The 16,634-nt window shown below is 35.0% G+C and overlaps 1 protein-coding gene across 2 annotated transcripts in view; it reads left to right on the plus strand.

Moving 5' to 3' along the window:
• The window catches only part of CSMD3 (CUB and Sushi multiple domains 3), a 1,062,125-nt gene that overhangs the window by 810,202 nt on the left and 235,289 nt on the right, over positions 1-16,634 (plus strand). For both annotated transcript variants that reach the window (XM_024739588.1, XM_024739590.1), the window contains one exon: positions 3,658-3,774. In XM_024739588.1, the coding sequence (XP_024595356.1) occupies positions 3,658-3,774 (117 nt within the window). The remainder of the gene's footprint in view (positions 1-3,657; positions 3,775-16,634) is intronic.

Genomic DNA, 16,634 nt, shown 5'->3' on the forward strand with positions numbered 1-16,634 from the left:
CAAAAAAAAAAAAAAAAAAAAAAAAAAAAAAAAAACTTAGGTTTTATATGTATACTTAAAACACAATTCTTTAGTGCTGTGAAATCATAATTACAGGAAACAATATAAATGTTAGAATTATTGTCAAAGCGATAGCACATTTTAGAATTAGCAGTTTGGCATTTCGAAAAGTATGTTCTGAGGAACATTGGTCCTGTGAGATGAAAGAGAGCCTCCATGATCAAATAAGTTTGTAAAAACAAGTATGACATTCCCCAAACCTTACTAAAGTCTCAGTTAAATCTCACAGCATAGAGCCTTATTTATTTTACCCATGTATTTCCTAAACTTACTTAATCACAGAACCATTTCTTCTCATAATATATGTGTTCTACAAAAATGCTATTAAAATAGAGATTTAAGAGTAGTCATACATATCACATAAGTTATAATCAAGAACAGGTGAGTTCTTTGCATTACAACGGATATAGGCTGTTTAGCCAGTTTGACAAAAGACCCACAGGTATAGTCAAATGGCAAAAATAAGCATAGAATTAAAAGTTCTGTCTTGCTTTTATCTTCTACTGATTGTTAATAGAGCCAGAAAGATAACGGCTGACCTTTTCTGTACTAGCCAATAAAATGAAATTAAAACAGGAAGAAAGAATACAGAAAGCTTCTAGGAACCAACATTACAAGAATTAGTAAAGCTGGCCTGGCTTAGTCATTATTCCATTTAGATTTTTATAAACATAAAACAGATTACAGTATATCTGTACCACATAGCATAGTGAATTTTCCCTTATTTACATACTACATAAAATATTGTCAGTCACCACAATATTCAACATAATTGACTATAAATTAGGCCATGCTGTAAGCACTGACCAGAAAAAATGTAAAATTATTGCTACCAGTACAAATAACAAAAACTAACATAATAATAGTTACCATAAAGAGCTGTGATTATACTGCAACCTTGTATATATTCATTAGTGGTTAAAAAACTTCATATTTTTTTCATATTTATAAATGAGATTTTTAACAAGAGCTGTCCCAAGAGTCCATTATGCAAAATAAAATATTCAAAACATATTGAGGCTATCAGATGCATAGTAATGTAGAATGGCAGAATGTTCATGACTAAGTCACAAAGCTGAACTTGAGTTAGAACCTCTCATTTCTATTCATTCTTTCAAAATATAAAAATAAGAGCTTCTGTCACGTACATTCAAAGTATTGTCATTTTGGAGCACCTTAAGATCAGAAAGAAAATTAACATAAAACATGCTGCTTATTCTTGAGTGATTCTCTCATCAGTACTATTATCAGTTGAATAAAGTTATCAGTGCTGAAATAAGAATACACCTGACTAATCTCAAACAATAATGAGCGATGAGAGCAGTGCTTCTTTGGTTATTATCGTCATTGTCAACTTGTTGTTCTAGGGAGTTCTAATTTTACTATGTTTAATTCTAACTATTTATTACCATTTTATAGAACATTAAAAGGAAAAAAGGTAGAATATTCATTAGCCACCCAACTCAGTACAACTTACTGTTTGCTTTGTATGTGTGTGTTTTAAATATATTGCTGTATCTTTAAACTTTGGCCAGAAATCCATCAAAGGTTTTGAACTTTTCGAACTGTCATGACTCGTCTCAAGCCACCTAACACACCATTGCATTCAGCTCTCTTTAAAAGGAAAATCAGGCATTAACTCCAGTAAATTCCCAGCATAAAACCTAAACCTGTGTATTTTCAGTCTTCTTCAGCTCTTTTTCTCAAGTCACAGAGGACTGTCATTAATGCTTTCTAAACTTAATCACTCCAGTTTAGTTTTTGATCTTTCCCAAGCCTCTAAGTCAGTGCTCCAGATTTTCGCTCTTTGATGACTCTGTCCTCCCTGTTAAACAAAACAACAATAACAAAAACTCATTCAGCTTTGCATTTTCCCCCAGCTACTCCCTACATTCTCCTTCTGTTTACGGTTAAGATTCTGATTACTTTTGTATCTCTTTATAAACCACTTATTCTTCATCCAACTACAACCTAGCTACCCCTCTCTACTCTAGTTCAAGGGTTAGCAACTTTTTCTGTACAGAGCCAGATGATATTTTGGGCTTTGCTGACCACATATGTCTCTGTGATGTATTCTGATTTATTTTTTTCGGTTGTTTTAAACTCTTTAAAAATGTGAAAACTTCCTTTGGTACAGACTGGATTTGGTTTGCTGGCTGTAATTTGCAGAAAGCGGCTCTGGTTAAAACTACTGTATCAATAATACCAAAAAGTTCCTGTCTGGTGTTTGAAGGGACTCCTCCCTGCACAAATTCAAGGCAAATTAAGTGATAAGCTGAAGGAAGGCAGACCATCAGCTTTAATATTGATAAAGCTGATGAGCAGTAACAATGGGCTTCCTGTGCAGTTGCAGGTCTCTCCCAACAACCATGGCCACCCCCTCAACAGATTCACCCTTAAATAGGCTGTAGAGGAGACCAGCAAGCTGCTTTACAGGCAGGATGGCTCCCAACCAGAAGTAAAGTTTCTGTCCTGGGCTCACCCATCATTCCATCTCCATGGGGTAAGGGGTGGAGCCAGCAGGCCAGCAAGCCTAGGCAAAACCCCGCCTGGAGGAGACCAGAGGCACAGAGAAGTAGCTCCCTGCTACCTAATACTCTAGACCGGCAGACCATCTCAAATTCCTTTTTCATTTATTACCACTTTGCAACACGATGGTTTTGAACACTTTCTTTTAATTGAAACTTTCCTCCCCATTGGCTCCCAAGAGACTAAATTCTTTGTAGCCACCCTCTCACTAATTCTACCTTGGCATTCTCTGACCTCCTCTTTGGCCATCTTTTCTCATTCTACATACTTTTCTGGGAGATCTCATTCATTTAAATAATATCAACTATCATCGTTTGCTTTTGATACCTATAACTCCTTTAGTAGCCCAAATCTTTCTCTGTGTTCCAGAACTACAAATCCCAAAGCATCTGCCTATCTTGTGAAAAACAGAACAACTATCTACAAATTTTCCAGAAACATTGGTTTCACCCTCATCTTTTTTAGGAACGTAGCACATTTGGGGCTGAGGTAGCAATAATGTCTCTCTCTATGCACCATCAGCAACTCTTCTGATTTAAATGTAAACCATAAGCAGATAGAGATTGGTGAGAGAATATTTTACTTAGATGAGTGGATGAATGTGTTTGTACAGCTATCCCTGTGCTGTGTATAGAAGTACCTCAGTTGGTGGTAGCATAATCAAGGTTGATTTTGAGTAGAGTTTCAAAGCCTCGTGGTGAGTAAAACAATTTCCCACTGCATGTGTAATTTCTCATCATTATAAAAGAGATTATTATCTTTTATCATAAATGAAAGCAGGCCCCCATTATTACCTTTAGAGATAGATAGCGCCATTGCAACATTATTATATTACTTTGTTTCTGAGAAGAGTAAATCTGAATACTTAAAAAGAAGCTTTCTATTGCATGTGCACAATTTTTGACTTTTAAAGTATTTGACAGTGGGGACCTTGTTAAAAGATGGAAATAAATGATATTCCTTAAAATCCAGTAGCCATAATTTTTATAGCATGAAAATAGTCATAGTATGAATTTTTAAATGTTTTTCTAAAAATAATATTTTTTAAACATTTTTTTTAATTTCCAGCACCTTGTGGAAGTCGTTCTACAGGTTCAGAAGGCACTGTTCTATCACCAAACTATCCAAAAAATTACAGTGTGGGACATAATTGTGTTTATTCTATAGCAGTTCCCAAGGAGTTTGGTAAGTAAGATACATCTCATCATATAGAGTATCATTCCAGACATGCTTTATTTTCACTACATGCTATCAAAATGTTAGTTGTTTTTTAATGAAAATATTTACTATTCATGAAGTACTTTACAATTTTTTTTAGATAGTAGCTTTGTAATAATAAAATTTTAAGGTTATTTTACTCATTTTGAATTTATAGTCGAGTGCACAGGTGAATAATATAAAAATGAAAACAGGATTGTTTTTAATTTTTAAAAATAAGTACATCCAGTAACCTTGCAAGTGCCTTCATATTGGAATTTCATAAAATGGGAAATCACCAGAGCATAAAGCAAAGTCTGCTCTGCAAAATATGCATAAAATCAAATATAGAACTTTATAATAATGACAATAATATGTACAAAACAGTCATATCAGTTTTATACTTTATTAACACATTTCCAGAAAGAAAAGATTTTGGTTTTAGGCACCTAATTTCTGGGACAGCAAGGAATATAAAAAGACAGCAAAGGACATTTTAGCTCATCTTGTCAACCTGACAATCTGTTCTGCGTTGGCACTGAGAAGACAACGTGTCCTTTGCTGCCTTCACATCTCCCTGATCACAAGTCTTAGAAGTCACTTACCTGGCTTCTAAAGGTTTTGGATCTGAAATCCAGCTGGATCTAACCCAGATTTAGCTCTCTTTATGGATGGATAGGCAAAGGAAATTTAGTGAGCAGTAAACTGTTGGAGAGAGGCTGAATGTTTAGACTTCTAGAATTTAGATTTACAGCATCATGTTACATGGTAAAGGATTTGCTGTGAAATGAATGTCTGAGTCAGGATGACGAAGTGTTATAGCAGAAGGACCTAGATTTGATCATATCAAGATTGTTGGATCACATATTGACTTAATGTTTCTACTGATTATAAAATAAGCTGATGCTTCCAGTCCAATTTCTTATAATGAGATATTACCTGTATATGCTCTATATACCCTCCTTTTCTCTGTTCTGAAACAAGTCCAAGATCCTCAACTTACTTAAAAGAACATTGTCATAAGAAGGGAAGTACTAAACCTTTTATTTTAACCTTAAAATAGAATTGATGATGTTAGCATTAGCAGGGTGTCTATTTCTTTTCTCCAAACTATTTCTTCTTCTTAGCATGTGATCAGTTAAATCAGAGTTGAGTTCTTTAATTGTGAAGAGAACAACAGTTTAGAAGGAAAAACGTCATCCACTTAATCATGTTTATTTTATTTTATTTTGTTGCCTTTTGTGCCCAAGAGAGTCCTTCCCTTGCTAGAGGGGTTTATAGGCCCCAGCTGCCAAAAATATTACATGGTTGATGACAGAATCCTAGCAATGCTAGTCCAGAAGACTGCATGGCTATCTGAGTCCTCTTTGAAAACCATTAATTTGTTCTTTTATACTTGTTCTTGGGATGTCATGCAATCAAAGGAATGAAAAGGAAGAAAATCAGGCATTTCCTTTTCTGACGCATAAACATTTGGTCACCTGGAGGTGTTTTACAGTATCCTATGCATGTATGCATGTATTTTCAAAAAGAGAAGAAAAAAGTACTGATTAAAATAAAATTAAATTAATAGATTCCTAATGAATGGAATCTTTATTTTAGCAGAGTTAATATAAGTTAAATTTAATTATCTTAATATGAAATAATGCAACTAATAATTGGTGGTTTTTAACAGTAATTTTTTTTAAACAAGTCCTTTTGGATTATCTGTGGGTAAAATCAAATGCGCTTTGATTTATTAGTAAAGAAACTAATTTTGTTTTTATAAATGTTGCATCATTCTTTACTTCAAACTACTCATAGAGTCAAAAAGACTGAATTCTAGTTTCAGCTTGTCACACCTTAGCTATATATCTTTGGACAAGTTACATAATCTTTTTTGAGACTCAGTTTCTTTATTTGTAAAGCAGGGATCATTATGTCTATGGAGCAGAGCTGTTGTTAGTAGTAAACAAGAAAAAAATATATATATGTATATATTATATCTTACATAGTTCATACTATTGGGTTTAAGAATGCTAGCTTTGGAGTCAGATTTCTGGATTCAGAACACAACTCAATTTACTCTTTTTCATTGGAGTAATTACATCATCTGCCTCAGTCTTACTTTTCTTATCTCTGAAATAGAAGTGGTAAATGTCTATTTCTTAGGGTTATGATATAATTAAATAAAAAATATGCAAGTGATTGGTATAATAACATAGTAAGTCATACACACACGAGTGCACATACAGACACACTTTTTTTTTTTTTTTGCGGTACGCGGGCCTCTCACTGTTGTGGCCACTCCCATTGGGGAGCACAGGCTCCTGACGCACAGGCTCAGCGGCCATGGCTCACGGGCCCAGCCGCTCCACGGCATGTGGGATCTTCCCGGACCGGGGCACGAACCCTCATCCCCTGCATCGGCAGGCGGACTGTCAACCACTGCGCCACCACGGAAGCCCAGACACACTTTTTTTATGTTCACATTCATAGGCACTCCCATCGGCCCCAAAAGATGAAGTAAAATGACCTGGATTACTGGATTGCCCTAGGGTCTTAAGAGTAGCCTGGCTAAAAATAAAACATTTCTATTATGTAATTAAAGCATGAAAACAAATACTTTGTGCTTTATATCTCCAGTGACTATCCAACCACCTATTGATCACTTAAAATTTTCTGGGAGCAGAGTAGAGGAGTTAAAAACTACTGATCATCATAGATTTCTTCCTGTCCCTACCTTTACCTCTTTAATGTGAGATAATGAAGCAACAGTTACTGGATCTCTGCAGATCAAATTTCTATTTTGCTTCTTCTTCCTCTCATTCTCTCTTTGCCATAACTTCTCTCTGTTGCCACTTTGAGTTCTGTTTTATGACTTTTTGGTATCACTTCATAGCATATCATACTTCTCACTTTTTCCCTTTTCTTGTCATTTATCCCAAATTATAATCATTTCTTCTTCCATATCTTTTGTATGCTGACACTCTTAGAATTTAATTCTTAAAATCATTTAGCATAAGATCTGTCAATACACTCAGTTCGTATATTGGGATTGCAGTTTTTTACAAGGGTTAAGGTTCTAAAGTCATTATGTAAGGAGAAAATCACATAGAATCAACATTACCCATGAAATACCTTAAATCAACCGTAGAAGATCATCTACATGGTTTTTTGTAAGCCATATTATTTCAATAATTCTAACAGGACATTTTTCCTCCAGTGTTAGAAAGATAACACTGTAATTTGCAGTGTAAGCTAGTGAGCTAATTTGGTTTCTTACAGGTCACTTAATACCAAATTACTTTCATTTATTTATTTTTGCCCAGCGTAGATTTGAATTCATATCAATTAAATGTGCACATAACGTGATTCTACTAGTTGATTTAGTGAATACTATTTTGTCGGTGAATTCCTAACTTTTAGTTTTTCTAGATAAGAGAATCATCAATTCATAACGCTTTCATCAGCATCATTGGATTTCATTTCAACTTCAGATATTAGGGTTACTTTGGTAATACTCATTCTGAAGGATTCAAGTTGTTTTAAATACTTAGAAAAATAACAATTATGGATCAGTTATTGATATTTTGCTGTCTTTCTTCTAACAGTTAAACTATTTCACTTGGATTTTTTTGGTTTAAAAATACCCCACTTCGGACTTCCCTGGCAGTCCAGTGGTTCAGACTTCACACTTCCACTGCAGGGGGCACAGGTTTGATCCCTGGTTGGGGAACTAAGATCCCACGTGCCACACGGCGTGGCCAAAAACAAAAAATGCCCTACTTTATCTATTAATAAAATAAGTTTTAATTTTCCTTCATCTTTCAATTTTAAATTATAAGTTGTTTCCCCTGATGGTTTGGTTACTAAAGTTCTTCATACATTAATTTTAAGTGCCAGAAACATGGCAGACAATTTTATTATTTTGAACTTGGTATAGGTAAGATGCTTTAGAATATAAGAAAACTGTTGACATTGTTAGATGGAAAATATTTTTATTAATATTGTGTATTTATACCTATAGTGTAGGGGCCAAAATCATATTGCAGGGAGGGGGTGGTTAGTAAAATTGGGAAAAATGTTGTGAACTTCTATTTCAATAATCTTGGCTGAGATAAAACAGAAAGAGTTAGGGTGATAGCTAAAGTAGCATACTAGTCAGAGGCTAATGTTTGTTTTTGACTGTTTTCTCTTGGGGTAGAAGATAATGGAGTTTTTATTTTAAAGCTCAAGAGAACAAAAGTAGTGGGGGGGCAAAATTGAAGATTTTAGATGGACCAATTGGTAAAGCAAGATCCTTGAAGCAATGTAAGGAGATGGGATTTTAAAAACCTGGAGGTCCTCTTTAAACTATAATTCAGGAGAAATGATTCCTAATTAGTATCGTACCTGAATTAGTTTCACATGGAATATTGCCTTGTGAAATTATCATCACTTTCTGATCTCCCTCCCCTTTTCCCCTTCTATCACCTGCCCTTTACATTACGGGGAGTATCTGTAAAAGAAATATGTTAGTGTCCTAGGGCTGCCAAAACAAAGTACCACAAATTTAGTGGCTTAAAACAACAGAGATTTTTTCTCTCACAGCTCTGGAGGCTAGGCCCCTGAAATCAAGATATCAGTAGCATGACACTCCCTCTGCAGACCCTAGGGAAGAGTCCTTCCTTGCTTAAGTAAGTCCTTCCTTACTGTGTAGAATGTAAACTAACATTCAGATTTCTTGGAGAATTCCAACATGTTAAGCACCTTGAGGAAATCCAAGGATAGTCTGTGGTGACTTAGCTTTGTGTTTAGCCTTCCAGATAGTCTCACTTCCTAAAAGACCCATTATGAATGCATATTTGTTAAGACACAAAACTTACTCTTTCCCAAGATTAGCTTTCACAGTGGGATCTTGGAAGTGTGCATGAAAACCACTTCGGGTTTTCCTTCTTAGATTTCCCAGGTAAGATGCCCTCTCTCACATCTTTTGTTCTTGGTGTAAACTCTTGGTTGAATAGGTTTCAAAGTCATGAATCCCTAAATCACAGAGTTATTGTCAGTCTAGTCTACTCTGTACAAGGGACATAGAGTTACTAAAACCTTTTGTGTATTGCTGTGGGAGAGGATTTTTGTTTTATCTTTAAATTAGCTGTCATCATCTTAAACTTTTCTCCCAATTCCACATATTTTATATTTGTTATTTGCAACCATTTTCTATCCTATCTCCCACTGTAGTATTTTTCCTCCAGTCAATCTAGAAACATCTTTCCCCGTGACATTGCCTACAATATAGGGTTATAGCTGTTTTTTTTAAATTAATTCCAAACTTTATTGTAATATTATATTAAAACTGATCATGATCTGTTAACAGCTATCTCATTAATTCTTATTATAGTCATTAAATTTAGTACTTCCTTTCCATCTTATAGACTTAAGAAATCACTTAATGATTGTAAAATGCAATTTATTTTTACAATATATCTTTCACATTTCTGTGTGAAACTGTTATTCTCTGAAAAGTAGTCTTTAAAAATTTAGGTTGCCTTAGAATTTAGAAGGAAAAAGCAAAATGGATTGAAACTAAGATGCACACACACTATATATAAATGTATATATGTGTGTATATATATGTATATATGGACTTTTTAAGGTGCACCAATATAGTTATGACCTGCATATGGAAGGTTAACTGACTAGTCTCATCTTTTATGTTAAAACTGATAGCCGTTCTTTTGCTCTGTGTATATTCTTCTTTAAAACTCAGGCATATATTTGACCATTTGCCTTTTTTTAAACTTTTATTGGCATATAGTTGATTTACAATGTTGTGATAGTTTCAAGTGTACAGCAAAGTGATTCAGTTATACATATATATATTCATTCTTTTTCAGATTCTTTTCCCATATAGGTTATTACAGAATATCGTGTAGAGTTCCCTGTGATATACAGTAGGTCCTTGTTGGCTATCTATTTTATATGAGTAGTGTGTATATGTTAATCCCAAGCTCCTAATTTTTCTCTCCCCCACGTTTCCCCTTTGGTAACCATAACTTTGTTTTCAAAATCTGTGAGTCTGTTTCTGTTTTGTAAATAAATTCATTTATATCATTTTTAAAATTAGATTCCACATATGAGTGATATCATATGATATTTGTCTTTCTCTGTTTGACTTACTTCACTTAGAATGGTAATCTCTAGGTCCATCCATGTTGCTGCAAATGGCATTATTTCACTCTTTTTTCATTGCTGAGTGATATTCTGTTGTATATATGTACCAAATCTTTATCCATTCCTCCGTCGATGGACATTTAGGTTGCTTCAGTGTCCTGGCTATTGTAAATAGTGCTGCAATGAACAATAGGGAGCATGTATCTTTTTGTATTATGGTTTTCTCCAGATATATGCCCAGGAGTGGGATTGATGGATCATATGGTAGCTCTATTTTTAGATTTTTAAGGAACCTCCATACTGTTCTCCATAGTGGCTGTACCAATTTACTTTCCCACCAACAGTGTAGAAGGGCTCCCTTTTCCCCACACCTTCTCCAGCATTTATTGTTTGCAGATTTTTTTGATGATGGCCATTCTGACCGGCATGAGGTGATACCTCATTGTAGTTCTGATTTGCATTTCTCTAATAATTAGTGATGTTGAGCATCTTTTCATGTGCTTTTTGGCCATCTGTATGTCTTTTTTTGGAGAAATGTCCTTTTAGATGTTATGCCCATTTTTTGATTGGGTTGTTTGTTTTTTTGACATAGACCTGCATGATCTGTTTGTATATTTTGGAGATTAATCCCTTGTTGTTGACCATTTGCCTTCTGATCTTATATTTAGGTGTTTTCAAATAACCTATTTTATTCAGCATTGTTTACATAGTTTATGTTTTTATTACCTGTCTTTATACTTAATTCAGTAATTTATTGTCATTAATTTTCCCCATATTTTAGTGACAAATTGTTTTGAGATTCTTTTTATATTCTCATTAAGTCACTAAATCGTTTTATTGGCATTCTGTTTTTTCCTGGTGTGAAGTTTTCAGTATTGAATGAACTCTTACAGTCATTCAAGGCTATTTATATTTTGTATTTAAAGTGTATGACACTTTATTTTTTAACAGTGCAGTTGCATCAAATTCAATGATTAGTCTTTTCTAAATATTGAATTTACTTATCTAACAATGACAAATAATGTTTACAAAATGTGTGTTTATTCGATATTTATATTTGCTCTTTATCATCACTTGTTAGATACAGAGCAATTGAAAAGAAAAGGGAGCTCTTTTACTCTTAAAATTGATGATTGTGCTAATGTCAGTATGCAGAAGTGACTCTGTTAATTGTGTGCCTGTAAGAAAGGAAACTCTTATTTTTTTGAGCCTAACATTTTAGGGTAAGGAAAATGTAATTATCATATATATTTATAATCATATTATTTAATTATTTGGTTACTATTTCTATAATTAGATTTGAAGCCATGTTTGGTGACAGGTAGAACAGGATCCCCCATTCAGATTTGTTTCAGATGTCAAGACTCATGATACCACACAAGACCAAGAGGGTACGAAAGGATGTATTACTCATATAATGAGGCTTTCTGAGAAGAGCAGGGCAGTAACCAAGACTGGATCCAAGCAGATCCAAAATTGCTTAAGGGAGCAAAGAAAACTGACTGGCTTTGGGTTTTATAGGGGTGGTGTTGGAGTGAAAGCCCCCACATGATGGTCAGGGCTTGTGAGGTTTGAACTTCCCAAAGGTTGTAAAGGAGAATGCACACACGCTTTCTTGTCAGCTTGCACCAGATATCAGGCAAAAGGGAAACTGAGGGATGGAGGAGAGCTTGAAACTTGTTAGCAGTTAAAGATCAAAGATGATCACCTTCATCACAATTCACTGTTAGTGTCTGACTGAGTGAAATGTGCCACATTTGAACTTGTTTAAAGCCACAATGGCACTGTGTGAGACCTGCATCCATTTACTAAAGGAGATGAAAATTCATTGACTACCTTGTTCCAGAGCTCAGCAATATGGTGAGAAGTGAAATGAGTGCCTTGATTACTATCAATAACGATTAGAACTCTGTAAATGACATGGACTGTCTTGGTGAGGCCTTGTATTGTGGCTTTATTTTTTAAAAACTCTTTATAGGAGTATAATTGCTTTACAATGGTGTGTTAGTTTCTGCATTATAACAAAATGAATCACCTATACATATATCCCCATATCTACTCAGTCTTGCATCTCCCTCCCACCCTCTATATCACACCCCACTAGGTGGTCAAAAAGCACCGAGCTGATCTCCCTGTGCTATGTGTCTGCTTCCCACTAGCTATTGGTTTTACATGTGGTAGTGTGTATATGTCCATGCCACTCTCTCACTTGGTCCGAGCTTACCCTTTCCCCTTAAAAAAACTCTTTATAGGAATATAATTGCTTTACAATGGTGTGTTAGTTTCTGCATTATAACAAAATGAATCACCTATACATATATCCCCATATCTACTCAGTCTTGCATCTCCCTCCCACCCTCTATATCACACCCCACTAGGTGGTCAAAAAGCACCGAGCTGATCTCCCTGTGCTATGTGTCTGCTTCCCACTAGCTATTGGTTTTACATGTGGTAGTGTGTATATGTCCATGCCACTCTCTCACTTGGTCCGAGCTTACCCTTTCCCCTTCCTGTGTCCTCAAGTCCATTCTCTAGTAGGTCTACATGTTTATTCCCTTCTTGCCCCTAGGTTCTTAATGACCTTTTTTTTTTAGATTCCATATATATGCGTTAGCATACGGTATATGTTTTTCTCTTTCTGACTTACTTCACTCTGTATGAAAGACTGTAGGTCCATCCAGCTCACTACAAATAACTCAATTTCGTTCCTTTTCATGGCTGAGTAATATTCCATTGTATATATGTGCCACATCTTCTTTATCTATTCATCTGTCGATGGACACTTAGGTTGCTTCCATGTCCTGGCTATTGTAAATAGTGCTGCAATGAACATTGTGGTACATGACCCTTTTTGAATTATGGTTTTCTCAGGGTATATGCCCAGTAGTGAGATTGCTGGGTCATATGGTAGTTCTTTTTTTAGTTTTGTAAGGAACCTCCATACTGTTCTCCATAGTGGCTGTATCAATTTACATTCCCACCAACTGTGCAAGAGGGTTCCCTTCTTTCCACACCCTCTCCAGCATTTATTGTTTGTAGATTTTTTGATGTTGGCCATTCTGAACAGTGTGAGGTGATATCTCATTGTAGTTTTGATTTGCATTTCTCTAATGATTAATGATGTTGAGCATTCTTTCATGTGTTTGTTGGCAATCTGTATATCTTCTTTGGAGAAATGTCTATTTAGGCCTTCTGCCCATTTTTGGATTGGGTTGTTTGTTTTTTTGATATTGAGCTGCATGAGTTGCTTATATGTTTTGGAGATTAATCCTTTGTCAGTTGCTTCATTTGCAAATATTTTCTCCCATTCTGAGGGTTCTCTTTTCGTCTTGTTTATTGTTTCCTTTGATGTGTAAAAGCTTTGAAGTTTCATTAGGTCCCATTTGTTTATTTTTGTTTTTATTTCCATTTCTCTAGGAGGTGGGTCAAAAAGGATCCTGCTGTGATTTATATCATAGAGTGTTCTGCCTATGTTTTACTCTAAGAGTTTGATAGTGTCTGGCCTTACATTAGGTCCTTAATCCATTTTGAGTTTATTTTTCTGTATTCTTTTACAAGTAGCTGTCCAGTTTTCCCAGCACCACTTATTGAAGATGCTGTCTTTTCTCCATTGTATATTCTTGCCTCCTTTATCAAAAATAAGGTGACGATACGTGCATGGGTTTATATCTGGGCTTTCAACCCTGTTCCATTGATCTATCTTTCTGTTTTTGTGCCAGTGCCATACTGTCTTGATTATTGTAGCTTGTGGTGTAGTCTGAAGTCAGGGAGCATGATTCCTCCAGCTCCGTGTTTCCTTCTCAAGATTGCTTTGGCTATTCAGGGTCTTTTGTGTTTCCATACAAATTGTGAAAATTTTTGTTCTAGTTCTGTGAAAAATGGCAGTGGTAGTTTGGTAGGGATTGCGTTGAATCTGTACACTGCTTTGGGTAGTATAGTCATTTTCACAATGTTGATTCTTCCAATCCAAGAACATGGTATATCTCTCCAGTTGTTTGTATCATCTTTAATTTCTTTCACCAGTGTCTTACAGTTTTCTGCATACAGGTCTTTTGCCTCCTTAGGTAGGTTTATTACTAGGTATCATACTCTTTTTGTTGCAATGGTAAATCGGAGTGTTTCCTTAATTTCTCTTTCAGATTTTTCATCGTTAGTGTATAGGAATGCAAGAGATTTCTGTGCATTAATTTTGTTTCCTGCTACTTTACCAAATTCACTGATTAGCTCTAAGAGTTTTTCTTTAGCATCTTTAGGATTCTCTATGTATGGTATAATGTCATCTGCAAATAGTCACAGCTTTCCTTCTTCTTTTCCGATTTGGATTCCTTTTATTTCTTTTTCTTCTCTGATTGCTGTGGCTAAACTTTCCAAAACTATGTTGAATAATAGTGGTGAGAGTGGACATCGTTGTCTTGTTCCTGATCTTAGAGGAAATGGTTTCAGTTTTTCGCCATTGAGAATGATGTTGGCTGTGGGTTTGTCATATATGGCCTTTATTATGTTGAGGTAAGTTCCCTCTATGACTACTTTCTGGAGGGTTTTTATCATAAATGGGTGTTGAATTTTATCAAAAGCTTTTTCTGCCTCTATTGAGATGATCATATGGTTTTTCTCCTTCAATTTGTTAATATGGTTTATCACATTGATTTGTTTATATTGAAGAATCCTTGCATTACTGGGATAAACCCCACTTGATCATGGTGTATGATCTTTTTAATGTGCTGTTGGATTCTGTTTCCTAGTATTTTGTTGAGGATTTTTGCATCTGTGTTCATCATTGATATTGGCCTGTAGTTTTCTTTCTTTGTGACATCTTTGACTGATTTTGGTATCTGGTTGATGATGGCCTCATAGAATGAGTTTGGGAGTGCTCCTTCCTCTGCAATTTTTTGAAAGAGTTTTAGAAGGATAGGTTTTAGCGCTTCTCTAAATGTTTGATAGAATTTGCCTGTGAAGCCATCTGGTCCTTGGCTTTTGTTAGTTGGAAAATTCTTAATCACAGTCTCAATTTCAGTGCTTGTGATTGGTCTGTTTATATTTTCTATTTCTTCCTGGTTTAGTCTCAGAAGGTTGTGCTTTTCTAAGAATTTGTCCATTTCTTCCAGGTTGTCCATTTATTGGCATATAATTACTTGTAGTAGTCTCTCATAATCCTTTGTATTTCTGCAGTGTCAATTGTTACTTCTCCTTTTCATTTCTAATTCTATTGATTTGAGTCTTCTCCTTTTCTTCTTGATGAGTCTGGGTAATGGTTTATCAATTTTGTTTATCTTCTCAAAGAACCAGCTTTTACTTTTATTGATCTTTCCTATTGTTTCCTTCATTTCTTTTTCATTTATTTCTGATCTGGTCTTTATGATTTCTTTCCTTCTGCTAACTTTGTGGGGGTTTTGTTATTCTTTCCGTAATTGCTTTTTGTGTAAGTTTAGGTTGTTTGAGATGTTTCTTGTTTCTTGAGGTAGTATTATATTGCTATAAACTTCCCTCTTAGAACTGCTTGTGCTGCATCCCAAGGGTTTTGGGTTGTCGTGTTTTCATTGTCATTTGTTTCTAGGTATTTTTTGATTTCCTCTTTGATTTCTTCACTGATCTCTTGGTAATTTGGTAGTGTATTGTTTGGCCTCCATGTGTTTGTATTTTTTACAGGTTTTTTCCCATAATTGATGTCTAGTCTCATAGTGTTGTGGTCAAAAAAGATACTTGATACAATTTCAATATTCTTAAATTTACCACTTGATTTGTGACCCAAGATATAATCTATCCTGAAGAATGTTCCATGAGCACTTGACAAGAAAGTGTATATTGTTTTTGGATGGAATGTCCTATAAATATCAATTAAGTCCATCTTGTTTAATGTATCATTTTAAGCTTGTGTTTCCTTATTTATTTTCATTTTGGGTGATCTGTCCATTGATGAAAGTGGGGTGTTACAGTCCCCTACTGTGATTGTGTTACTGTCCATTTCCCCTTTTATGGCTGTTAGCATTTGCCTTATGTATTGAGGTGCTCCTATGTTGGGTACATATATATTTATAATTGTTATATCTTCTTCTTTGGATTGATCCCTTGATTATTATGTAGTGTCCTTCTTTGTCTCTTGTAGTAGTCTTTATTTTAAAGTCTATTTTGTCTGATACGAGAATTGCTACTGCAGCTTTCTTTTGATTTCCATTTGCCTGGAATATCTTTTTCCATCCCCTCACTTTCAGTCTGTATGTGTCGCTAGGTCTGAAGTGGGTCTCTTGCAGACAGTATATGTTTGGGTCTTATTTTTCTATCTATTCAGCCGGTCTATGTCTTTTGGTGGGAACATTTAATCCATTTACATTTAAGGTAGTTATCAATATATGTGTTCCTATTACCATTTACTAAATTGTTTTGGGTTTGTTATTGTAGTTGTTCTCTTCTCTTCTCTTTCCTGCCTAGAGAAGTTCCTTTAGCATTTGTTGTAAAGCTGGTTTGGTGGTGCTGAATTCTCTTAAGTTTTGCTTGTCTATAAAGGTTTTAATTTCTCCATCAAATCTGAATGAGATCCTTGCTGGGTAGCATAATCTTGGTTGTAGGTTTTTCCCTTTCATAACTTTAAAACTGTCCTGCTACTCCTTTCTGGCTTTCAGAGTTTATGTTGAAAGATCAGCTGTTAACCTTATGGGGATTCCCTTGTATGTATTTTTGTTGTTTTTCCCTTGCTTGTTTTAATATTTTTTATTTAT

Source organism: Neophocaena asiaeorientalis, unplaced genomic scaffold (assembly GCF_003031525.2).
Source record: "Neophocaena asiaeorientalis asiaeorientalis breed wild unplaced genomic scaffold, Neophocaena_asiaeorientalis_V1.1 scaffold533, whole genome shotgun sequence".
Lineage (NCBI taxonomy): Eukaryota > Metazoa > Chordata > Mammalia > Artiodactyla > Phocoenidae > Neophocaena > Neophocaena asiaeorientalis.